The sequence below is a fragment of the Drosophila sechellia genome, chromosome X, assembly GCF_004382195.2.
Source record: "Drosophila sechellia strain sech25 chromosome X, ASM438219v1, whole genome shotgun sequence".
Lineage (NCBI taxonomy): Eukaryota > Metazoa > Arthropoda > Insecta > Diptera > Drosophilidae > Drosophila > Drosophila sechellia.
The window spans coordinates 4838374-4864745 of NC_045954.1; the positions used below are offsets into that span (position 1 = coordinate 4838374).

Sequence of the window (26372 nt, forward strand, 5' to 3'; positions counted from 1 at the left end):
CACGCACACACACACACGCAACATGCTCGACACGCACACTCCTTTCGCTTTTCCATCGGTTTTTACTCACATTTAACATCACATTTTCGTTTGTTTGCGGGGTGTGTGCAATGCAGTTGGTTTAGTTTATCAGTGGTTTTATTTTGTTAAGTTTTTTACAGTTGCTTTAATTGCGTTCTATCGCCTTTTTGTTTTGTTTTTTATTTTTTATGAAAGGTTGGTAATGTGACCAAATCCTGATGCTTAGAGATGGAATAACCAAAGCGATACTGGCAACAGTCACTATCGATAACATGTTTGCACGCCGATATATCGAAAGGTGGTGGCAATTGCGAAATACTGAAAACTGAAAATACCTAAGCAATAAATAAATACTTACTTGATGACTGGGCACACTGCAACTGGGTTTTCAAATTTTTACCGGTTTTTTATACACAGTCACACGAAATGCTGCCGTTTTATTGCCGTTTTTGCAATAAACTGAATCAGTCGAATTAAATAAATAAAAGTTGGCAAAAAAGTATAAACAAACCGCATGTATCTGATGTTATATGAATTTTACAATAATTGGTTTTGTCAAGCGATGCAATGATATTACTTTCATATAGAATAATCATATAGAATTGACGAAGAATCATTCAAAACCGAATTCTAATATTCACTTGTTTATTTTTTCATATTCACATCACTTTTCGAACAGTTGTAAATGTTTGAAAAACTGTAATACACGCGCCCAGCGATAAAAACCCAAAATTTCCCTTCTATCAGCTGTTCCTCACTGAGACAGCAAATTTGTCGCTCCGAAATCGAAATCGTTATCGGTGTAGGTTATTTTGGATTTTACGAAAAATTACAGTTTCCCTTGTAACTTTCACATTTCAGACGTGCCAAGGATAAATATTTTGGTGTAACACATTTATCAATAATTTCGAATTTATAAGTACATTTTCTTACATGTGAATTGTAGTTTAAACTTTAACCGTTTGCGACCGATTGTCATACAAAGTTATCGTATGTGGACATGCTCCATAAAAAGTATTAGCTCTATCCCATCAACAAATATGTTTTTAGCGAAAAAGTTGAACAGTGCGAAATAGATAATTGAATACTTTTATTTGCACGTGAAAACTTCGCGAAAGCTGAATAGATTTTTTGTAAATGGCGGCATATCGATTAATCCATATCGATGCTATCGCTATCGGAGCTCATTCGTTCAATTCAATTCCAATTCACTCTGTTTTTCGCAGCGCGGGCGGAAAGAACAGTAAGAGGAGCGGATAAGCTGAGAAGCCGAAAAACAGAGGACTGAAGCGAGAAAACCGAATCAAAAGGCACACAACGCTGACCAGAATCGTGAATTATACGAAAATAAGAATCCATAAAATGCGGAGGTGAAATACGTGAAATAATAATAATTTTTGCGGACAATACGACGTCCAAAATTAAATTCAAATAAAATAAAAATAAAGATAAATGGTTGTATATTGTTGTTACGTGAACGTTGCGCTTTTGAATTTATGAATCAATTCTTTATTGCCTCCCGCCGCGTCTTATTTTACTCATTTGTTTTTTTGCCACTTTTTTTTTACTGTGTATGTGCGAAGACAACAACAATAATGGTAACAGAAGCAACAGCAACAACGGCCAAACATAAACAACAACAGTAAACACTCGAAGAAAACAACGTAAATATCAAGTTTTACGCTCTCCCAATTACGTTACGTTAGGATCATATTTTTTGTGTTGTTGTTGTGTGTTTTTGTGTGATTTTTTGAATATGCCTTTATTTTCGGTCCTAAGTTCTCAACATTTACGCCTCCTGGGATTTTGCGTTCAATTGCGTTCGGCTCCACTGTTTAGTTAGTTGGTCCAATTAGCATTTCGGTGTCGCTGTGTGTTTGCTTATTGGAATATGACAAAATCCAACAAAGCGGTGCAAAATAATAAGATAAAAAAATACGCAGCAGTGGCAAGAAGCAGAAAAAGCCGCAACGAAGCGAGAGAGAATTTCCTTCGCGTTTCATTGATTTTTCCCACTGAAAAGGTGAGAATAGCGTTGCGTTGAGTGGGAGAGCGGGAGGAACAGGGAGAGTGAGAGAGAGAGCGAGCGTGGAAAGCCAGGAAAACAAAGGAAAAGGAAAAACTTGTCTCGGCGTGACTGCAATTCATAATTAGATGGCCGCCTGCTGCAATTGCAATAAAAACAAAGCCAAATACAAATACAAATACAAAACCCAAAAACGGGTTACCTCTATCCGCCTCCACCACTCCCCCTCCGCCGCATCCACCAAAAAAAAGCCACCACCAAAACCAAATTTTGTCTCTCTCTCGGCCACCAACAAAAAGTTGGGTAAAAAAACAACGACAATACACAACAAAAACAACAAAGAGAGAACGTGGGCAAAACGACGGGAATTTAGTTGTAGTTTAGGCCGAAATTCAAAGACCCTACGTTTTTTAAGAATGTTTTTAAAGATATTTCGCGTTTTCTTCAAATACATTTTATTTGATTAAAATTAAAAGTTTAATATGCTGCTTGCTAAAATATTCATACATTTTATGCATCAAATCGTTGAAGGATATGGCTTGAAACATATCTGAAGCAATTTAAACGTAAAAACTTAAGATTGAAATTTCGATTATTACAATCAAGAGTACCGTTCTGATGATTGTACACTTAAAACAATTTAAGGCACATTTTTTTGCAACGCAGTGGCAGGAAGTTCAGTTGGCGGTTCCATGGATCTTTTTGATCGATTGAACGCGTGACTTTCATTTCCAACTGGCATTGCATCTTTATTTCGTAACGAAATTACCAACTTTTTTCTCTCTCCCTCTCCATCTCTCTCTCTCTCTCTCTCTCCCTCACCCGCTGGCTCTCCCCATAAAAAAAACAACTACAAAAAGTGGTAGCAGCTCAAAGCCAAAAAGCAAAGCAAATAAAACGCATGGAGACTCGCTCTCGCTATTGGAATTTTTTTTCTGTTGACGTGCAATTAGCAAAGTGGTCGCATTCAAAAATCCGCAGTCGGAACTTCATATTAAATTCGAAAAAAAAAATTAAGAAATACAAAATAAAATCACCTGCTCTAGCTAAACAGCAGCAAAATAATAAAGTAAAAAAACGTACTACCAACCAGCGGCAAGATTTTGAAAGAAAACAAAAGTTAATATCAAGAAAACCAGTCAACGTTGCTTTGCCCCGTTTTTTGCCACGCCGGTTTTTCTTCTTTGGCTGTTTACGTCGTTTCGTTACGAATTATTTCTTCACTCCAGTAAATGCTTAAATGCATAAAATGCATAATATAAAAAATGAGTAGTGTATGAGTACATAATGTCCCCGTAGTGAAAGAATGTGCAACTGCATTTGTTGTAAGTCCCCTTAAAATGCCCAACTTCCTACCATTTTTCCCAACACCTCCTACTTTATGTATTACGTAATATTGGCAGCCATTTCCGGTATTTTAAAATGCATACATATGCATTTAGAGTGTTATCCCTAAAGACAGTCAACCGATTTCCACCTATCTCGAATTGGATTGCAAACAGAATGGTGCCTAATTCAATGTACCCGCCTTGTTGGACAGTTTTCCATTAATACCGCTCGCTCCCCCTTCCGCCACTCGAAGAGTTTTCTTTTAACACACAGCTGTGTTGCTTTTATGGCCTATCCATCGCCAGCTGAATCAGAAGCACACCTTGTTCTTCAGGTGTGTCAGCGTATGTATGTATGTACGTATGCTATTTTCTTGACTTTTTTTTTTTTTTTTTTTTTTTTTTTCTTTACCTATCCCCGCTCAATGGTGTTTGCCGAGCAGTTTAGAACTTGGCTGCCTCGCCGCTTTTCCCAGGCTTTTCCAGCACTTGGAGTAACCTGGCGGGCAATAACCCCAGTCTTATCGCCAGTGCGTGACGAGCCGCGAAAACTATAGGTTCCAATATGTAGTACATATGTACATACATATGTGCATATAGCTATTATAGCCGAGCTAATGAAATCGATGATCGAGCGAGATTTTCCCCATATAATATAATAGCACTAACTTACGACGTGGTATTACATAAATCTGGTTCTGGATCGTGCCGGTAGTTAATGCAAGTCAGTACGACTTTGAGAAAAAAGAAAGAAAAAAAAAAAGCAATAACAAATAAAACGAAAATTATAAATGCACATAAATTCCCCACACAATTCTCCACTTTACTCTGTGAGCAGCCAAGAAGCGAATGAATAATGGAACGAAAATTTGCTCCATCAAGCACGTGTAGCCAAACGCCCGCCCCCCCCCCCCCCCCCCCCCCCTCTCCGCTCTCCCCCCTCACCACAACGCACCGGAAAATGGCCGCTCGTTTTCCACGCCCCTGGAAAACCACTAGCCTGCAAAACCTGCTAACCGAAAAACAAAAACATCACCCATGGCATATCAAACGAATATTTCGAATTTTGCTTTGTAGCTGGGCTCTACATAATATATATGTATATCTAAAATAAGAATTTAATTTACTTTTTTACGTACCTGCTCATTTTAATTTTGATAAGCCAAAACCAAAAGTACAGTGCGTTTCGTGTGCCTAAAAGTTTGAGATCATCGTAGTGATAATGTAAATAGAAGGCATTGCATTGACTATGACGACCTAAGCTTATGAAACGCACTGTGCTCGCTAAATGTCAGCGTTATTGCATCTCGTACTCATGTACCTGTTTCTCTTTCTCTCTCTTTTTTTATGTATGTCACCACCACCACCACCATAACCACCAACCACACCAAAAATCACCAAAACCTCAATCAAAATAATGTATGACCAAAAACAAAAAGTGTGCAATTCCAAATAAATAACCGAGTATTATTATATAAAAAATAATGCAAAATTTGTCAAGTGTCGACGGCCAAAGTTGCTCAATATGAGCCAAAAAAGCAGCAGCGACCACGACGGCAATTCAGCTGCCCCACAACAACAACAACAGCGACTGCAACTGCAACTGCAACAGCAACAACAGCGAATGAAAATCGGAAGAGTGCAGCAACACAAATGATGCATATATGAATGAAAAGAGAAAATCAAAATAGCAAAAAGAAATCCAGCCAAAAGATAAAAAAAAAATTTTTTCCTCCCCTCTAATTGCCTGGCAATATCTAATTGTTTATATAAATATATATATATAGCATTGCCATCTTCATATATATTTATTATATATGTAAATGTATTATATATTTGTGTATCTGTGTGTGTATTTTCGTGTGCATTCCATCCATTAATTCTATAACTTAATCTATAAAAAAAAAACAAAAAATTCAAAATAAAAAAAAAAAACCAAAAAATCCCAAACAAACAATCAAACTAAATCGCATGTGAAACGCGTGAAACAAATGAACAAATAATTTACAATTTACAATTCACACACACCGTGCAACAAACACAACAATCTGAACCACAAACCGTGCACCAAAATGGCGGACATCATGCGTCCGCCGTACAGTGAGATCAAACGGCCGGACGAAATCGTCAGAATGACAACCGCCGACAATCTCAAGTTCGCCGTCCTCATCGGCCTCATCGAGGTTGGCCAGGTGACCAACCGGGAGGTGGTCAACACCGTTCTGCATTTGGTAAGTGCTAGTTCCAGCCAATTAGCCGAAAAGGCCACACGCATTTCCAACAGGTTTTGTCACGTCCGGGCAGCTAGAGGTGACGATAAATACTGAAACACGATAGCGATAATGTCGATATTTTCGATTAATTACTGTTTGTTTGCCAACATATCAGGTTTATATTGGAAATTAAGCAAATTAGCCAGCGTATTTATAGCACATTATTTCGTTAGCAATTGTGCCTAAGAAGTGGTAACAAGGGTCATTGCTTTTGTGGGTCACGGCATTGAGGCGAGATCAAAATAGTGATTTAGCTTGCCTAAAACTAGTTAAATAGTTCAAGCACACGGCTAATGGGTTTCCTACATATGTGACAGAAAAAAACTTAATAATAATGAAAAAGTATGCATCATTTCTACCTTAAACACCCATTAACAAATATAATATATTTAAATCTCTTAAAGCGCGTCATCAATTTATAAAACAAAAAGCATTAAAATTAGTCACAAAAAAAAAAAAAAATAAATAAAAACACCAAATGCAGTTTAATTACATTCAGGTGTTGCAATGTTGCGCAAATAAAATTAAAATCAAATTATATCAATGCAAACACATTCAGCCACATTTAATTTGGCTTGGAAACTTAAAGAGCCGACAATTAAAACGAAAGAAGTGCAGAGAATCTCGACAGCAATTTAACTCTCTGTTTAGAAAGTAATTTTCCTTCACACAGTAAGACAGACTTTTTCCGATTCCCATTCCATTTCCATTCGAGGAAAATTAACATTCCAGCAAGCCGCAAATGCAAAGGACGAGAGGGGCTGGCGGGGCGGTTGTGTGGGTGGTTGGGTGTCTGTGGAGGTCGTTGTGAATGTGGGTGAAATTATAAGAAGAATGCCAAAAATCTCGCCCGACTTGTGGGGCTGTGATTAGGATCAAAAGACTGGGGACTAAGACAATGTATATGCCACTTGTCCTCTTCATGTCGCGGCATTTCCCCATCGAATTTTCCAACCTCCACCTGCCCGCGTTTTCCACTTCCCCAAGACACATTATTATTATAACATATTTAAATTTCTGGAGCTTAATGAAAACACGACACCGTCGCTCATCATTACCGCTCATTTTTTTTTTTTTTTTTTTTTGCACCCTCGTGGAAATCAAAATGAAAATGAGAAGAGCCCAACATTAAGCGAACAGTCACCGCCAGGTGGCGCTGCCGCTGAGTCGGAAAAGTTATCCGAGTTTCGGGCAAAAAAGGAGAATTCATAAATAAAATAAGGAAAACAGCACCTTCATGCAATGGAGAGGCCACTTTTTTTTGGCGTTGGCACAGCTGAAAATTCGAATAATATTTCTACGTTCTACACTAGAAAAAAGTTCTTGAATTCCTTTACCTATAATTAGTTTTCTGTGCACAAGCAAAGTAATAGTAAAGTAAATTCATTAAGTGTCTTATTATAAATTTGAGTAATGTGCTAATTATTTGTTGTCATGTTAATGCTTACAGAGTCTCTATCAATTTCCAAGAATGCGTACATATTTTTCAAGTGCAAAAGGGATGAGGAGGAAGTTGCCGGCAAAATGAGGAAATCCAGGCGGCAAAAGGGGTTAGTGGGAATGGGGGCTAGTTAGCTGGATAGGTGGTGGGTGGTGGGTGGTGCTGGGTAATAAGAAATTGAAAAGAAATTGAATTGAAGTTCGTCATCCGCTCAGCGGCGGCGTCGTCGTCGTCGTCGTTTTCATCGCACTCGAATAGCCTGAGATAAGATAAGCGCCAAACCGGCAGATAAATTGTAGATACAGACAGGTACACAGGTGCACACACCCATATAGCATATAGCAAACGGCGGAATGTGTGCCAAGTGGGGGAATATACCCATTTACATATATACATATACAAATATATATGTGCGTAGGTGCCTAGGTGTGTACGTACATTATATGGCACGATCTGATAAGCGTGTAAAAATGCGTTGACGTGTTCCAATGCCAGCTGCAGAGACTCAAAAAACTCAGGCCGCCCAAAAAAAGAAAAAAAAAAAGTAAAAAAAAAAACATCCACAACGATAATACAAAAAAAAAAAGAGAAAAAATGTTTTAAAAAAAATCCCCAATAGACATGCCGAAGCCAAAAAATAATAATAATCAATAGAAACAGCGTGGTCGATTAATGATTATGGATACGAAGATGTTAATGGACGATATACTGACATACTGATGGGGATGTGAGCAGAATTATGGATATGGATAGGTTAGATTGGAGCAGGTTATAGGTAGGATCCGGTCTAATGGATGCCGCCTCTTATCACCGACGATAACGGGCTAATGGATGGCCGCAAATTTTGGCAGTTCCATTAGGTTTATGCTTGTAGCTGAGCTGGATAAAATGTAGATAAGGTCACACAGCTGTCTGAAAGTATGCAACGAACAAGATGAGTTAACCGTGTGCACTCTTTAAAGTGATTTCATCGGCCCATAAACTTGATTAATTTTGATTCCAAGCGCTTAGTTACTTACATACATATGTATGTATGTGTATGTCTGCGGATTCTTCTTTTACGACCCCAACCGAAATCCGAACTGGAACTCAACTCATTTGGCTCACTTGAGGGTCACTCGCCATGTTGGCTTAATCGGTCATTGGGCTTGTTATACGGCTCAATTATGCCCGTTTTGCCATGTGACGCATTTGCCTCTGGCCCTCTGTTACACCCCCTTTTTGGCCATGGGCGTTCCAAACCCCCTCCTCGCTATCAGCCAGGCACTCTGTGGAATCCGGAGTTTCAGAAGGCCTTCTGTTGGTGTCACGTGCAGTAGAGGAGAGGCAAAAGGCCTTTAATCGATTTCTCGTTCTCGTTCTCATTCTCGTTCTCGTTCTCGTTCTCGTTCTTGTTTTCCCTGCTCTGCTGGTAAAGTAATCGTTTAATGCAAATCGCCACTTGTTTAGGCCCTAAAAATGAAGGAAGGTATTTCCGTATTTCCTTTGCATTACGGCCCAATGGCAAAATGCATAAAATGTGTAACGATTCGGTTGTGTTTTCACAATTCTCGTTTTATTCGCGTTACGCGTTTTAATTAGTTTTTATTTTTATTTTGTGTTGGAGAAAAACACTCTCCGGAAATTAAATTAGAATCTTGCCAACCGGGAAAGGTCGAAAAAGTTGTTGTTATTCCGCGAATAAAGAACCTGGTTGATAAATTGATTAAAATGTTGTATTCGCGGACAAGAAATGGATGTAACATAATATTCTAGCCAACCAGATGATTATATTTATTATCTTTTGGGCCGTGCGTAAATTCACCATCTGAAAATTTGTTTCACAAATATTATCTAGCTAAATATTTGCACACATTCGTTTCACAATCAGCGATTGTATTTTCGCTTCTTCACAATTTAGTTGTTGGGCACTCTGGCGCTTTCAACCCGCCCCTCTATTTATCTTGTTCTATATATATTCCCCTTTTTACCGTTTTTTTTCTTTTTTTTCTCTTTTTGTTTAGTTCCCTCTTCACCTTTCCATATCACTTTCTGGCTGATAAAGTCGTTCGGCACGAAGGAAAAAGGTGGAAAAAGAAGCAGAAATGAGGGTTCTACTAAATAATGTACGAACATACTTTGCTACTTTTACTTAATTTAATTAACGGCCCGGGAAACGACAACAACAACAACAACAACAACAACAACAACAATAGCAATAGCAACAGCAGTAGCAATAGCAATAGCAACATGACTTTGACGTCGACGCCTGTCAGCTGTTCAAGTGTCAGAGAGGAAACAATGAAAATAGGCTTTATATTGTTGGCATCCTGATGAAGGACACCGCCAACGCCAGACGAAAGGGGGGTGGTTTTAGGGGGGAGGGGGGTGCGGCCAAGTGGGTGCTTTTGGCGGCCGCAAACCACACAGCGAGAAAAAATGAGCAAAATCAGGGATATTTTGAAATAAAAATGGAACTAATTTCCTTACCATAAAGTAGTTAAATATTGCAGCTTTACTTATGCGATTTTATATTTGTGTATTTTCATATCACTAGTCAAGTTTTCTTTTTTTTTTCACCCTGTTACTGAGTAAAAAAAAGTGGAGAGCGAGCGAAGAAAGTGAAAAGAGTAACAAAGGGCGAGAGCGAAAAGAAAAACTTGCCTAGACAACGTGTGGCATGCAAGTGGGTGGTTGGGTTGGCTTAGAATTTTCGTGTGGCCAGGGGATTTCGCACCCCCTCTCTTGGCCGACCTCCCCCGCCCCCGCCCTCGCTCTTATCAGCCAAACGAAATGAAACGTCACGAACTTCTTGTTCTTCTGCTTCGTCTTCTTCTTCTTCTGCCGCTCCAGCTGCTGTTGCTGGTGAAAACGAAACGTTAGCGTTAATACAAAAACAAACACAGGGATGAGCGGCTCGCCCTTGCTCGCCTTCTCTCTCCCACTCACTCTCTGCCACCCCCCTACAGCTCAGCGACTATCTCTCTCCTTGCCGCTGGCCGTCTCGCTCTCGCCTTCAACCCCAAATGGAAAATTAAACAACAACAAAACGCGACAAGAGACGGCGCCATCGTGTCCTGTGTTTTGCTTTTGCCTTTGCCTTTTCCTTTTGGCCAACTGCTTCTCCACTTTTCACAGCCAACCCTCCCTCCACCCCCTTGTTTACTCCCCGTTTTTTGGCCCGTTCTGGAAGGAAATCGAATGGTTTTTGGGCTGCAGCAGCACCTATAACCAAAATAACCTGCACTATGGTAAAAACTCATCAACTAGAAAATATACAACAAAATATACATTACAAAATACTTTTGCATATTAAATGCTAATCTATAAATCTTAAAAATCACAACAAGATTTAAATGAAATTAACAATATAATATGCAAAGCTAAAGTTTGTATAAATTTCTTAGCACTGCTTAAGATAAAAAGTGTTGGAAAATTATTAAAAAAAAAAATGTAAAACTGGTTATATCCCATAAAAAGAACTCACAATCTACGCATATTTAAGAAATGAATATGCAAGCTGTGTGTGTGGAGATTTCTGAGCGCAAATCCCCGCTTATTTCCCACTGCGGCAGACGCATTTAGGATTCACATCCAGTTTCGCCATGTGAACGGCTGAAGGGAGGGGCGTCCAAGTGTGTGTGTGTGGGTGTATGGGTGTGTGCGTGGGAGTGTCAGGGGCGGATTGAGAGGAAGGGAGGAAAAATATAGGGGGTTTGGTTGGGAGGGGGGTGGCGCGCCAAAACGAAGACACGACAACCGCAAGAGATTTAACGACCAATAAAGAACAACGCAATGTTATTTAATGACGAGTCTACGACTGAAGGGATTCTCGCATGCGCCCGCCGCATTACGCGTTACGTGGGCACGCAGAGTTGGGAAAATCTAGCAACGGGTCCGGTATCCGGGTTTGGGCCTGGGCGGTACAACGGACCACGGACAAACGGGCAAACGGACAGCGGACCCCGTATTCCGGATCACGGACGTATTATGTGTAACCGGTAGCCATTTCAACGGCTATGCCATCCGTTTTCGATGCCCTTTCCGCGGGCATAACGCATTTGAAGAGAAGTTTGGCATAGCCGACTGATAGTAAGATGTATCATAGTTATCTTATAATAACAAAAAAAAAAAAAATAGATTACTATTAACCTTTTGTAATAAGTTGTATCGATAAGGTTATCAAGGGTATCACCACTGTCGGCCATCTGAGCAAATATTCCAATTCTTAACTGTGTTTCGCTTTGTTGCTGTGCGTGGGAGGGGGTTGGTTGGGGGTTTGGCAGTAAGGTTCGGGGTTGGGTGCTTGAATTGAAGGCGTGACACATTTATGGGCACATTTTGTAACGCAACGTGGCAAGCTGATGAAAACTTCTGCGGCAGCAACTGTGGAACTTCATTAACGTCATTATCAGTGTGTGGCTGGCTCACTTCGCCACTGTGCAGTGCAGAAAGGCTCGAAGGGATGTGGTGGCAAATCGAGGAGAACAAGGGGGTCGACCCACAACCACACCCTGCACCCGCTGCATCTCCTAGCAAATACATCCCCTAGCCCAACTTGCCCTTGCCCACTTGGCTGTGGTCACATTTGTTGTTTGCCTTCTACGCATAATGTGCGATTCCAAAGGTAGCCTATCCATACACATATGTTTTTGGCACTTTGCTATAAATATTTGTTATTTTATAACTTTAAATTTTCCTGTAAGGGTAGGTGGTCTTTGTAGACTCCGGGGCTAATCAAGTTTAATCTACAGAACTTTGATGGCTACGATCAATGCGAAACTTTATATGAAGCCGAACCGAAATGTGTTTCCTCTTCAGATTTTAATAACATTTTCAAGAATGATGGCAAACACAAAGGGGGCGGCAAATTACGTCGACGACAAGTGCTGAACCCAAGACGAAAAAAAGAGGGTAGAGAGAAGAAGAAGAAGTAGTAGCTGTGAAAAAAAAAACAGCAAGTGAAACGTCGAAGAAAAATCAATAAAATTCAATAGGAGGCAAACGATTTTATGGTCGCTTCGGGTGGCTATATTAGTGATAAAGCTGACTGTAGTGGCGGCAAAATCTGTTTTAATTTTTTCCCACTGCCGTTGTATCGCCTTTCCCCCCACCCCTTTATTTATTTATTTATATGGCATGTATTATATGGGGAGTCTGATCCCTGGGCGTTGTTTTTTTTTTTATTTTTTTTTTTATTTCATTCGGGCTTTTCGGAGGTGGTCCACACTGGTGGTCCGCTGTCGCCTGCTTATTTATGTATGTTACGCTGATGGGCGGAAGAAAAGTGGGCGGTGCTCGATAATGGAAACCGTGGGACAGCAGTCCGAAATCGGATTAACATCTGGTCAAGACCGGATGTGTTGGAATTCATTCGACTTGACCCTTAAACGTTGCATTTAACTGTGCTTGAGTTTATCTTGCGATTTTCTCATTTAAATTCTTACAAATTTTTCACTCGATGTTAAATTTTAATCGACACTGTTGGTAACATAAAAATTTCGGACAGGGTCAACAGCTCTACGTGGACCAATTCTCCTTTCCCTTGGCTTTGTGCGTTAATCTGCCTGTCAGCGATTTCTTTTTGCCCATCCATCCGCCAATTTTCGCAAGGGTTCTCGTGAGGCGATCCTGTGTAACCTTAACCGTAACCGTAACCGTAACCGAAACCAAAACCAAAGGAGAAACAGATACAGCTGCAGATACAGCTACAGCTACAGATACAGATACAGATATACAGATACAGAGATACAAGCGAGCCATCCCCTTTGGTCGTCCTCCAGTGTTTATTTGTATTTTGTTTTTATTATTTTATTCAAGGGGTACTCCCCCCAACTTCAAACTGGAGGGACTTCTGCAGGACACTTTGAGTGCAATCCTTGGGCTGGCAAGTACGAAGGGGAATCGTTTGCGATTATGTAATTGACGGCATGCGATTGAAAACTATTGAAGCGTGTCCGTTTCTGTTGATTTAATTATTGCAGGCAAAAGCTGAGAAAACGTAGTTTGAGCACTAAAATTTATTCCATATCTTAAGTATTCAAAAAAGGGGGGGTCAAAAGTTAGTTTAGCTCGCATAACTTTGTTTGCTCCCAAACAAATTTTAAACTTATTAAAGCCCTAATTCCCTGTTCCACTCAAGTTAATAACCGCGCAACTTTGTTTCAAGTTTAAATATCACACACTAGCTGTCAGTTGGCCGAGGGGTAATGGAAATCCTGCGGCACTTAATTGATTCTATAATACTTTCCGATGACTGCATTGCACAACTGTCCAAGGACATTTAGATGTATATATATATATGTATATAAGTATATACAACGCAGCAGGTCCTGCGTCTAATGGCTATTTTCTTTTCTCTCGCCCGTCTCTTGATGGCTTTTCAAATAAAATGCAAACATAAATGCGAACCGGGCCAGCGGTTGAGTGCAAATAAAAGCGAAAATCTTGCCAATTGAGTTGAACAGATTCTCTTTTTCTTTAGCGCAAAGCTTTCAAAAAAAAAAAAAATATGCTGCAGGATGTTTTCGGTAGTGGATGGTCGGAAAAATATGGAGTGTGTTGAAGGGGGGAGGAGGGGGGTAAGAACCCACAGGGGAGCTGTGACTCGGCGGATTTTGGCCATTTGCGTTTAGCCAGAATTGCGTTGTCAGGATTTAATGATGACACGAGCCGACAACTCGGAGAAGATACAGAAAATGTGTAAAGCTTTTGTGAAATCAACTCGGCATTCTGCATACAATATCATTATTATTTACAAAATATTTTGTTAGTTTGATAATTCGTATATCTTTCTTCTGGACGCTTGTCCTATTTATTTCCACGGCGCTTCTTACTTTTTTTCCCTCTCATTTTATTTCGTTCCCAACTTTTCTTTTTCTCACTGCACTGCGGACATTTCCATTTTGTTGCCATCATCTCTCAGCAGCAAGGCAAGGCAAATCGAATCAATCATCAAATCAGTGGGTTGGGGGACTGCTTTTCCGCCGCCTCCCTCTGATTTTTCCCTGCTTTTTCCATTTCCTCCTCCAAGTGCAGAATGTTGCATGCATAAATGAATGACATATATTTCACATCTTCACCGCTCCCTCAAAAGAAAGGTGGTAGAGGAAAACGTTAACATTTTCTGCTTTTTTTTTTCTTTTTTTCCTTTTTCTTTTTTTTTTTCTTTTTTGTTTGCGGGTGAAAAAGCGGTTGGAGGCCAATCAATATGTTTGCACGGCGAAGTATGAAAAAAAATGCGACTGCACTGCAACAGTTTTTAAGTACAGTAAGAAAATTAAATTAAATAAAAATATGTTGCAGAGGCTTTCAATATTTATGGTTTCCAATGCTTGCTTAAATTAAATTAACAGGGAAACCGCAAGAAGGGCACAAAAGCAGGGTAATATGGCAGGAAACCAAATAGAAAGTAATAACATTTTGCAGAATTCACATTCTCCAGCATTTTCGACCGCCCACAAGCGGTTAAACATGTTCGATGGAAGTTATCAAGGAATTCCCTTGAAAATTAAGAAACATTTCATGTGCCAATCCACCCACTTGAATATCCTTTGCCCTTTGGCTGCCCCGCCCCCTCCGCCAGGACTTTGCCTCATATTGCCGTGTAATGTGATTCATAATTTATATAACTTTAATGAACAACATTAATATGCGAATTATGACAAGCCAGGGGACTGGCAGCAGAGCAACCCACTACACCCTTTTTTCCACTGGTAGCCAGGACATGCCGCAAGGACATTGTACGCCCACATAGTTGTGGACTGCTGGCCCTCCAACGACAGCTGGACACAAAAACATACAACAAATATATACTTGCACATATATTAATATATATCTATAAATGTGTGTGTGTATATGTATGCATTTATAGGGAGAGAAAAAATATACTGAAAATGAAATGAAATGACAAAAACTCGACAACACTTTTGGGATAACATTGTAAATTTTATTATAGCCCATAGAAAGGATTGTCCCGGGAATTGGGCTAGGACGAAGGACCCTCGAAAGGGATTTTGGTGGCGCAAAAACATAACTAATTTGCTGGGGAACGAAATCAAATGTGAACACCGCCATCCGTATGGCACTCCAGTAGTTGTATATAAATTAATTCACTGGATGCCGAGCTTATTCGGGGATCACGATGGTTAAATGAAGGACACAACAAGTGGAGTTGGGTAGACAATTTGTCAGTGGAGTGCTATGGGCTAACTACCAAACAAAAAGTGCTCAGCATTGGCTTTAAACCATATTAATTGCCCAGTTGTACAGTTGTTCGAAGTTGAGCGACCCATTCATTTGTTTCATTCTCCTTGTTGATAACGAATTTCTTTAATTTGTGTGCGCATCTGCATCATATTTGGCTGCCTTTTGTTACCTGCACTCGGTTGTCTCAATCAAGCTTGCCCCTTCACCCGCAAATACCTGCCATTTGACTTTGCCAGCTTCCCTGCAGTGCCACAATGGAAGTCAGTCGACTTTAAGCTCCCTGTGCGTTCTAATAATATCAAAATAAACCCAACAGAAAGTCGTTCTACGGCAACCCCGCCGTGTGTCCGTGTTCTGTTGGTCAAAATGCATAGTACACAATGAAAAAAATATTAGAGGACTTCTAATATATAGTATATATATATATATTTATATATACATAGCTTTTCCAAATTGAATATAACTCAGTTTGTAACTTGGTCAAACATCTAGAAGTATGCAGTGATTTAAATAGCCCCTTCTATCTAAAATATAACCTGGAGCACACTTTCCATTTACTTTTATTCTTTTTCTTACCGTGTATGGCTAAAAGCTAGCTGTCACACACACACACACACTGGGGGTTATGTACATTCCTTGACAATCAATATATCCGCTGCATGTGCACATCCGTTTGCCAGGACACAACAGCAACATCGCATCGGCAGGAGAAGGAGCTGCATGCAGGAGCAGGAGCAGGAGCAAAATTCAGGAGCAACCAGCGACATGGACAAAGGCAAGGTGTGCTGCCAGTTCCATTGTTTGTTGGCCATGTCCGACCATCCTGCCATTTGACCATCCTGCCTTCCTGCTACGATGGCTGCAACCCAAACCAACCCAACTATCCACCAGCCTGCCCATCTGTCCCTTTGTCCACTTGTCCATCAGGTTTCGCCTCGCGGGGCTGCTCCTCCTCGTTGACCCAACATTGCCGCCATGTTTTGTGGTTGCAAATGGCTGCGCCGGTCGACCAACAGAAAGGAATGACAAAATAAATAACCAATTTCAATATCAGACAGCGATGAGTGCGTGATGCGATATGAATAACTTGGCTAAGAATTTTTTGTTGTGTTTTTAATTTCAGATTGACTCGCTTGCTAGTTAATTATAAAAGTTAGACTTTCGATTGAGTTCTTGCCAACCCATTTTCCGCATTTCCAATGATTAACCCTTTCTATCACGTTTCATCGCCCAACTTCTATTCAATTGTTTAGATAGCTGCAATTTGGTTGCCATCGCCCTTTCGACACTGTTTGCCAATGTGGGTGTGTTATAGTTAAACCTTTTCTGGCCAACTTATTTGCGCCCGGATCAGGTCCTTTGTCCCGTGTAGCCAGTTAGTTGGCTCAACGCCTGTCCATTGTTGTGGTTTCAACTCTCATGGTTAGCCACTCCCTCTGGCTTCTATCATTTTTTTTCATTCTAGTTTTATTTGTACTTTTTTCTGTATTTACCCAGCCGTTGTTGGCACGTGGAAAAAAAAGTGTCGCATTTAAGTGGCTTTCGTCGCTGCAAATAGGCGCAAAAGCCGCATTAAAGTCCCATATCGTTGCTTATTTAATTATTATTAATTGCATTAAATCATTTTGGCCAGCTTTTGTGCGTAAGTGTGTGACTGCTGCTCCAAACTTGCAACGAAAATATTTGTTTCGCCAAAAGTTCAGCATCACCACCAGCAGCACCACCATCACCAGCGTCATCATCATCATGACCATGAGCAGCTCGCGCCTTTCTCCGCCCTCCAACGATGTTAATTACAAACTTTCGAGTTGGACACAGAACTAAAACAAAGTACACGAGCGTCGACTGCCAAAAGGAAGCGGGGTGTTAAACTGACAGCAGCAGCAGCAGCAGCTGTTTCTCTACAAGAAATAAAAATCATATATTTACTAAGTACATATATACATCTATCTATCTATTGAGAAGAAGACTCCAGAAGTATTAAACAACCCAGTTAATATGTGGCTGTAGAAAAAATGTTTAGGGGCAGAAATGAAAGTTCTTCACCTTGAGATGCTCTCGCAAACTTATTTATAAATAATATCTAAGAGCAGCTGCGATGCTATAGTTCTGTTTGTTATTACCTACTTTGCTCGTAATTAGGCAATAGTTCTTCTATTAATTATTAATTACCCGCCAAAGTCTGTTGAGGATGTCCGCTAACTGTTGCAAACTTTGGGGCAACATTGTTGCATAGTTTGCAGAGCTGTTGCTGCCCCCGATTTATCCTGCTCCTAGTCCTACTCCTCCTCATCCTCCTCCTGCTCCTCGGTGACCACCACCCACATAGTTTTAAGTGCTGCATGTGTTGGCCATTGTTGCCTGTTTGTTGTCTAGAGTTTGTCAATTATGTGCCTAAGTAGTTGCTGCTCTGGTAATCGTGTTCGACACGCCCCCATTTCGGGGGCGTTGCCAACATGCCGCACCTACGATTGTTGTTATTATTGCTGTTTATATTGTTCCCGGCTTGGTAATTGATCTAATTGATGAATTACCAGGTCCAGGATTGTTGAGATCGCAGCATGCACGGTTATGATACAGAAACATATGGTTAATCAGGATTAAATGGGGTTTCGAGAGTAAAATTGTTGTAGCATATTTGAAAATTTGCAATTGACTGAATTTCATATAAAAATACCATGGATATAATGAAATAGTGGGAGTTAGCATAGATTTATGTTCCTAATAAATGCCAGATTACATATTTGTGTGGTCTTAGATGATTTTTTCTTAATACAAAAGCCCTCATATTCATAATGGGGCAAAATGGCAAATCCGTGACTGAACTCTTGCGCAACTTTAACCCACAATGCAAGTTTTGTCGCAAGGGGGTAACTTTTTCCCAAGGATGTGATGATGTCCTCCATCTTTCATCCTCTCATCCATATCTTTCTCGTTTCGCTGCTAAACTTTGTGGGCGCGCTGGTTTATTTCCTCTATATGCGTTTGTTCCCTGCTTTTTCCGCTTTGGCGCACTTAAAAAGCAATTTACTCTAATTACATTAAGTAGAAACAGCGGCCAACTTGTGCGTGTGTCAATAAACAAACGGTGAAAGTACTCAAATATATATACTAAAAGATACGTAAGGCTCCGCTTCCACTTTTGCCTGCAGGAAAAATGCGAAGCTAACGGGGAGCAGGAAGCAAGCGGGGGGCAGGGGGAAAAAATATTGCGCTTTTAGACCATAATTACCTGAGAAGTTTCGCCTCCCCTCGCCGACTCCTCCTCTTGCCGGTCACTTCCGTTGTGCCTTTTGTCCCTCCGGGAATCTGTCGTTTCCTCCCGCTATATTTTTTTTTTTATTTCCTCCCCCCTCTTCATTATTACGCATTATTATTACTCGGCCGCCTCATCTTTTCCTTTTGTTGTTTGGGTTTTCTTTTGTTTTCAGTAAATAAATCTGCGTTGCCCAAGTAACTTTTTCACACACACACACATACAAAAAAAAAAAAAAATATCTGGGATTGAATGGAGGAGATTCTGGTGGCAGGATCTCCCGGGCACTTTGACGTTGTCTCGGCATTTCCGTTGTTTTGTCGCCTCTTCTCGCATTGATTGGTTAATTATAATGAGCTTAGCCAACAGGGATGCAGACAGAGATAGGGCTGTTAACTTGGCCAAAGAGCGGGAGGTGGCGAGGAAAAGCTGTAAGAAGAGATATAACAATTAAAGCGATAGCATATGGAAATCTTACACGGAGCACAAATTAGCAAGATGATGTGTCTTCATGCTGAGAGCAGCAAATCAAATTGCTGAGAGAAAAATGTTTTGGCTGCGAAAGCAGAGGGTTAAAAAAAAAATTATTGCATACTTTTCGACATCTATACTGATGTGCAAATCGTACTTATAGTTCCGACACGCACTGTAAACTTGCCGCATTTGTTGCTCGGGCGGATTTTATTTGATTTTCAGAAAATTGTCAAATGGAATGGCAAAGAAAGCTGGCGGATGAAGTGGGTGTGGATTGAAAAGAAAACTGGCAAATAAATCAAATGAAATTTGTGTGACATTTTCGCTCTCGCTCTTTGGCCATGCGTCTGTCTCTTTCGCTCTGCCCACAAGCCATGTAAGCAAGCAGGAAAACAATGTCCTTATTTATTTAACGTTATTTTCTGTTGTCAAATAAAATACAATGAAAGCTAATTCAATGCGTCACTTTGCTTCTCCAGCTTTTCCCAGCTTTTCCGTGGAGTGTGTTGGTGTGTTTGTGCGATTTTCCTCTCTGCGAGAAAATTATCCCTAACAACCAAGAAAAACACAAAAGGCATCTCTTTGCCCCCACTTACGTTGACCTCAAAGCACAGCAAAATGTATTACAAATTCAATTATCAAATATGTTTTAGGCGCTCTTGGTTTCCAGTTACAAAGCACAGGGAAAAAATACTTTTTATTCCGAGACGTGCTATATGTGTGTGTGTGTGTTTGTGTGTGTGAGCTGAGGAAAGCGTATTTTCCTCGAGGCGGAAACATTCGAAAATGGCAGGAAAAATTCGAGAGCATCACCAAATTACATCCGAGGGAAATTTAAAATATCGGGCTACTGTTTATTTGGGTTTTGGCATTTTTGCACATTGTTTTCTTTTACTTAAGCTTGGAACAATGCAAGAGCTCACATTGTTGTTCAAACCGGCTGCTTTAAAGGAGGAATGAACAGAGATCCTTGCATTAATTTACTTCGATTTAATTTAATGTATTTAATTACAATGTATCGTTCAAGGAAAATTGCACCAAAATTGGCTGGAAAGGAAAATTATGAATTGCAGTAAAAGTGAATGTGTCACCAGAAATCTGCTTAAGTATTCAGTCCCCAGCCATTCGGAATACTATTATAGCTCAGTGGATGCAATCAGCTTTGAATTTCCTATCCCCCCGCAGTTTTCACCCAGACACTACGAGAATTTTCCCCAGCTTCCGATTTTTTTTTCTTTTTTGGCAGGCGGATAAGCGACATTGAATGGGTCACACGAGTTGGCTGCGATATTTCAATCTCATAATGCCAACATCGCAGGCAAATGATAATGACTTTGCGGGGCTTCGGGGGGGACTGTGAAATACAACCGGATGAGCTGGGAAAACTTTCCCTTTTTCCGCTGCCCTGTCTTTCGCTTCTTTCCCAGCTTATGCAAATCAAAGTGTTGTGCAATTTTAATGAGCTCCTGCCTCTCGCTCCCTCTCCTTCTCCCTCTCCTTCCACATCTCCATTTTCAGTTAGGCTAACTTGAAAATGACAGAGGGCCAATGGGCGGTGTGGCAGTTGGCCCACACACGCCTCGGAATATGCAACAAAATTATTGAGGAAACCCGTAGAGAAATGTCGATTGGCTTGGCTTAGTGGCTCCCCTTTCAAAGTGTAACAAACTGAAAAAAAAAGAAAATCTAAATCTATATGTAAGGAAACATCACGAGACAATGAAATGGGGAGCGAGAGAACTTGAGCGAGGATACATTTTTGATGGCAAATCGAAGGCAAGACAAGTCAAGTGGGCCGCAAGTTTTGGCCCACCCTCATTTCGCCCCCTTTTTTTTGGCTGTAATGTGGGCGTGGCAAGTTTTGGAGCGAGCGTGCGAGTGTAAGGATGCCAGGCAAGCGATTTGCATATAAATGATTACGGAAATAGAAAAGGAAGTTGAAAATAGACAGAACTTTCTGCGGTGGAGGGGAGTGCAAAAACGAGGGAAAAGACAGTGAAAAAAAATAAAGGTGATATATCTGCAATCATTGCGAATTTGGCAGAGCATATTAAGTAATTTAAAATTATATTTGCACTATGTAAAATTTAATTGGTAATAAAAGCCAACATAAATCATTTGAATTTTATTTAAGAATTCTTTTTATATAAGAATTATTTCAATTTTGAAACATATAAGAGAGGATGGCATGATTTTTCTTTTGGTGCCTTAAGGACACCATGACTTGTCGCTGGGAATGTTATTCGGGTGCTCCGTGGCCCCAACTTGCCAAGTAAGATGTCATTGCTGGGCACTAAAAATGAAGGAATAAAAGGGGGCAAATGGGGTGGGAAATAATGGTGTAAAAGGAGCGGGGGGGTGGGGCTTGGGGGGATGGATCAGCTTGAAAAAGTGGGAGCGCCTTCGAGTTGAAACGCATTTCGCTTACATTTTTGCCACATTTCTGCCAAAATATTTGTTGCAATGCAGCCAAGAATAAAAGCAGGAAAAAATGCAAAAAAGGCAGGAGGAGGCAGCGAGAGAATTTTCGGTAAAAGACCAGTCGGTGAAAAATAGAGAGAGAGAACCCCGGAGATGGAGAGCTCTTTGGGTTAGTTGGACGTCTGCCCGCTGCCCGAATAAGTATGCTTTGGAAATACTTTGGCATCTGCAGGAAATGCAATGCAAACCAAACCAAATAAAATTAAAATTTTTTTTGTTTTTCTTTTTGACCAAAATGGAAATATCTGTGAGGCAAATGCAAAACCTTAAATAAACCAGAAAATTTCTCTAGCCACTCCTATTATTTCAGCATTTCAAATCGCATTTCTCATGAAATGAGAGTTTAACAATGTCAACTCTAGTTTTTGTCGCTGAAATGTAACTTTTCTGCAATTAAACAAATTTTGGGAGAGCAGTTCGCTGCTGCTGAATGAGAATTGTGCAGTGGCAAACTTTTTTGATTCCGCTTTTAATGGAAAATTTCAGCTTGCGATGAGAAATTATAGTTTTGTATTACAATTAGACAAATGAATGTTGGACAATTGTCATAAATATATAGTAGCCGAGATATTTGCATACACCTTTCAAATCTCTAGCTGCATTTCAATGTAATCTAAACTGCAAACGATTAAATTGTAGTATATATTTAGTAATGGATATGTTTTAATATTCGTATATTACATTATATAGCAATATTTTGAGCGATTCTGTTTGCCAAATACCTTGCGTAAATTTCGTATGCAAAGGAGCTGATTTAGCACTGGCCCAAAAATAAATCATACGCCCCGTGTTCGGCTTTGATTTACTTACCTTTTCCGGCCATCCATCCAGCCTCTTTTCTCCCCCCCTTCGGTTCCCCCTCTTCTAGTCCTCTTCTCCGTAATCCTCCTATGAGCTAAACAAAAGCGTAACAAAATAGGCAAAGGACAACAAAAGCGAACGAAGGAGGCGGAGAAGAAAGCGGAGCAAAAGCAAAACAAAGACACGGAATGACATTGATGAACGATGCTCGAAATGATAGATTGATGGATTGATAGATGAAGCCACGTGTCTGTATGTGTGTGTGTGTTTGCGTGTGTGTGTGTATGTGATTGAATGGCATGACTGAGCCAATCTCTATTTGCACCGCCACGTCCCGCTCGACTTCTCCAAACTTCTTGAATTGATAATGAACAGCTACGGCTCGCCTTAATTAATTTTTGCACCACGCCCACTAATTAAACTTTTCTTGCGAAATAGCAAGCAATGGCTAGCGAGAGAGAGAAAGCGGGAGGGAGCATTAGAGTGCAAGAGAGAGAGAGAGCGAGAGAGAGGTGGCAAACTTTGAAAACTTTAACTAATTTCAAACGTGCCTGAGACACAGAAAAAACATTGTCCAGAAAGTTTGGTTCATTTCACTCCGTACATACCATTATAGAAGTTTTTATTTATTTTAAATATATATTTAAATATTTTTTTCTTTTCTATTTTGAAAAGTAAATTTTGCACATTTTTCGAAAATGTAGAAGTGATTGTTTTTTTTTTTGTGTAAGTATGAGTAGAAGGTGACGATTGACTAACTGACGTATTGCTGGAAACAACAGCATCCAACTGGCCTCCGACCGGGCAAAAGTTTTAATTACCAAGCAACAAGGGGGAGTAGCAGCAGGACTGCCAGATTGTGGAGGAGGAAGTGGAGGAGCAGGAGCAGGAGCAGGCTTTGGCTCTCCAGCCACAGCCAGCGTCTTTCAATTACAGTGGACTAACCAGGCCCGAGGGCGTCCGGCGAAACAGAAGGCCATCAAACCGTCGAAAAGTCCGGACTTTGGCCTCTGGAAGCCACAGGACCAGACGAAGACCACTTGTTTTCAATGTGGGCGAAAAACTTATTGTGCCCCCGATCCCCGATCCCCCATCCCCATCCCGATCCGCTCTCCCAGGACTGTGAGTCATTTGGTCGCGCCCATTCACGTAGCCGCAGAAGGTGCAACACACCCACAACAGAAATAAAAGTAAAAATGTAAAAAAAAACGAACCGGAAAAGGCGAGAAAAACAAAGTTTATTTGAGTCGAGCTGCGGTTGCAGTGGGCAAGGACTTTGGGCTTATCCTGGAACAGGACTTAAATGAACAAAGAAGTGAAATGAATTGGGAGCACCTACGGCAGGCTGGCCAAGTCAGAGGACCAAGTGTGCTGGGCGAATTGGAGGCAACTATTTTCTCTAGGTTTAAAGTACAAATATAAAAAAATCCGAGGATATTTCATATAAAACATACATAATTATGCTTATAAATTATTTAAACCTATTCGAAATCCGAAATACTTTCTTTCACACTTTTTGGCACGTGATTGCATGCGGCTTCACGCATATACCCTTGCTACCCCTTGGCGCAGGTTTATGGCCACCAGACTGGATGCTTCGAGGGGTTTCGAAAGGAGCGGCGGCCTGCCAAAGTCCAAAGTTATTTGCCAAGCCAAGGCAGCGCATGAATTCAAAATGAAGCGAAAACTGCCGACCCCCCAAATTTTCCGTTTCCGGGCAACGGCAGAAAACTCACTACTTCTTGGGGCTGTGCAACATTTTTATTTGCGCTAAATTAGCCAGCGTCCCGGGCAAAAAGTGGAAAAAAGAAGGACGCTGTTCAAAATTCAATATCCACGGACGGTCGTGGGTTAAGGGGCACCAAAGGCTCGCTGAATCATAAGCTTCAGTGCCACTTCAGGCCCCCCCTTGAAAAAAAAGCACACACACTCGCATACCAATAGGCGACTACTGTCTCTGGCCAAAAAAAAAAAAAACAAAATACAAATAAAATGAAGGCAACTGTTTCGAAAAGTTTTCTCGGCCAAAAAGTCGGGACACCAAATTGGAAATTTTATGCCATAGTTTCGACACCCAGTGCCGCCCCCCTTCTGCCACTCCTTATTCCTTATTTTTATTTCAGGATATCTTTTTATTTGTTGCCTCTCATAAAACCGACTACGTGATGGGCCAAGTCCGGGGTTTCATTTCATGGGTGTGTCTGTGGGGTGGATTCGGTATACGGTTGCATTTGGCGTTCTCGTTGCATGGGCATTATCCACTTAGGCGATTGCACAAAAAATCCGGAAGTAAAATTGTGAGTTTATCCACTAGATGAATGCGGACTGCAGCTACCCATTATCTGGGATTATTTATTCATTCATAAATTATTTAAAGTTGCTTTCAATCCAACAAAAAAAAAGGTTTCGGACTCGCTTAAAGTTTGCCAAAAGTTTGAGCGGCTAAACCAGAATCAAAAAAGGAAAAGAAAAAAATAACTTCCAGCTGCGGAGAGTTACATAACCTGTTGCTAAAATATTTAAAATGTCGCACAAAGGTGGAATCTCTTGCGTAAAGTAGTATATGCATGTGTTTGTGTGAAGGTCCTTAAATATTCCATGGCAGTTGCTGCCAGGGTTTTTATATTTATGAGTAACTGGGGTATGGGGACCAGAAGTCATTAGGCAGCAACTCCTTGGTGTATATTTACCAGAACTTCATCTTGTTTTAGCCTTGTTGTTCAGCTGCCTGCGTTGTGTTGCACAAGGACTTTGATGTCCTTGTCCGGTCTAGTTTTTAAATAATAAATTGCTTTCTGAAGCTTGTGTTCTGTTCCTGGCTGTATTCTTGTTCCTCCAACCGACCATCCAACCATCCAACCAACCAGCCAACCAGGCAGCCCTTTCTTCTGCAGGCCATAAAATTTCATTAAGAATTTAAATCAAGCTTGACCCCTGGCCTTTGCATCTCTCGCTTCATCGGCCAGGTGATGGTGTAAAGTTTGCTGTTGTTTAGCCCAGCATTTTATTTTGGTCGGATTTGGGTCTCTTGCATATGACACTTGTTAGTCAAGGCTTGGATTTTTGCCCCTTGGGGTCGATCTTTCATGTTTCGAATGAGTAATATCATTATGGTAACGGAAATCCTGAACGAACGGAATAGAGTTGATTAGCCTAGCCAGTGGTCACATCGTTTTACATTATATAATGGTTTCGAACAAGCATCGATAACTTTGAGTCGGAAACAAGCCACAAAGCACCAACATCCCCAGCCAGCTGACCAATATATATGTCTGTATATGTACTATATAATCCCCTATACTCCCACTTGCTGCATCCACATTTACGTGCACGTTTGGCTAATTGAGTGACTCCATATGAAGCTCTGAGGCTAACTTTTGTTGTCCAACTTTTCTGTGCGTGCGTGCATGTGTATGTGTCTGCGTTTATTGTTATGCAACGAGAAGTGAACCAAAAAAAAAAGTTGTAGCTCTGTAATTGAAAATATGTTTGCATGGAATGCATGTTTCAATTCATTCATGCTGGTACTGCGCTACTCTCAAATCGAGCCGAACCAAGCCAAACCAAACCAAACCGAACCGAACCGAATCCAAGCCAAACCAAACCAAAACCCACGCCCATTTCCATTGCCAACTTTCCACCATCTTGCCAACTCATTTGAAGCCCTGCAGCAGCATGGCAATTGCTTGTGGAGCGTTGTTATATTGAACATTCCGAATTCGAGGGGAGATGGGCGAAAAAAGTGGGCGGTCCATGGACGTGCAGAAGGTTGGAAGGAGGGGTTGCGATTGCTAAAGGCGCTGGGGCAATAGCAGCCGCAGCAATCCCAGAAACGGATGTTATAAACTAACTGCGGATCTCACAATGCACTCGAAAAAAATAAAGTTGTATAAAAGCCATGGGGAACAGAAATGTTAATTTAATTACACATGAGTAATGTTACAATAAACTTAATAAACAATTAAATGTGTGGGTACATAACTATGGTGAGCCCGCTGAGACACCAGCTTTTGGTAACTTTCACCATCAACGACTAAGTACTTGCATTCTTTGTGTGTACTACCCACTTTGCATTCAACCATGC

At 40.7% G+C, this 26372-nt stretch overlaps 1 protein-coding gene across 7 annotated transcripts in view; it reads left to right on the forward strand.

Moving 5' to 3' along the window:
* The first annotated feature begins 1237 nt into the window (after positions 1-1237).
* LOC6612435 (neurobeachin) overlaps positions 1238-26372 on the forward strand; it is a 159074-nt gene continuing 133939 nt past the window's right edge. For 5 of the 7 annotated variants that reach the window (XM_032724624.1, XM_032724630.1, XM_032724628.1 and 2 more), the window contains exons 1-2: positions 1238-1391; positions 4815-5606. In XM_032724624.1, the coding sequence (XP_032580515.1) occupies positions 5448-5606 (159 nt within the window). In that variant the 5' untranslated portion in view covers positions 1238-1391; positions 4815-5447. Of the gene's footprint in view, positions 1392-1641; positions 1686-3286; positions 3373-4814; positions 5607-26372 lie in introns of those variants that run through there. The other 2 variants (XM_032724625.1, XM_032724626.1) reach the window with 2 other exon arrangements.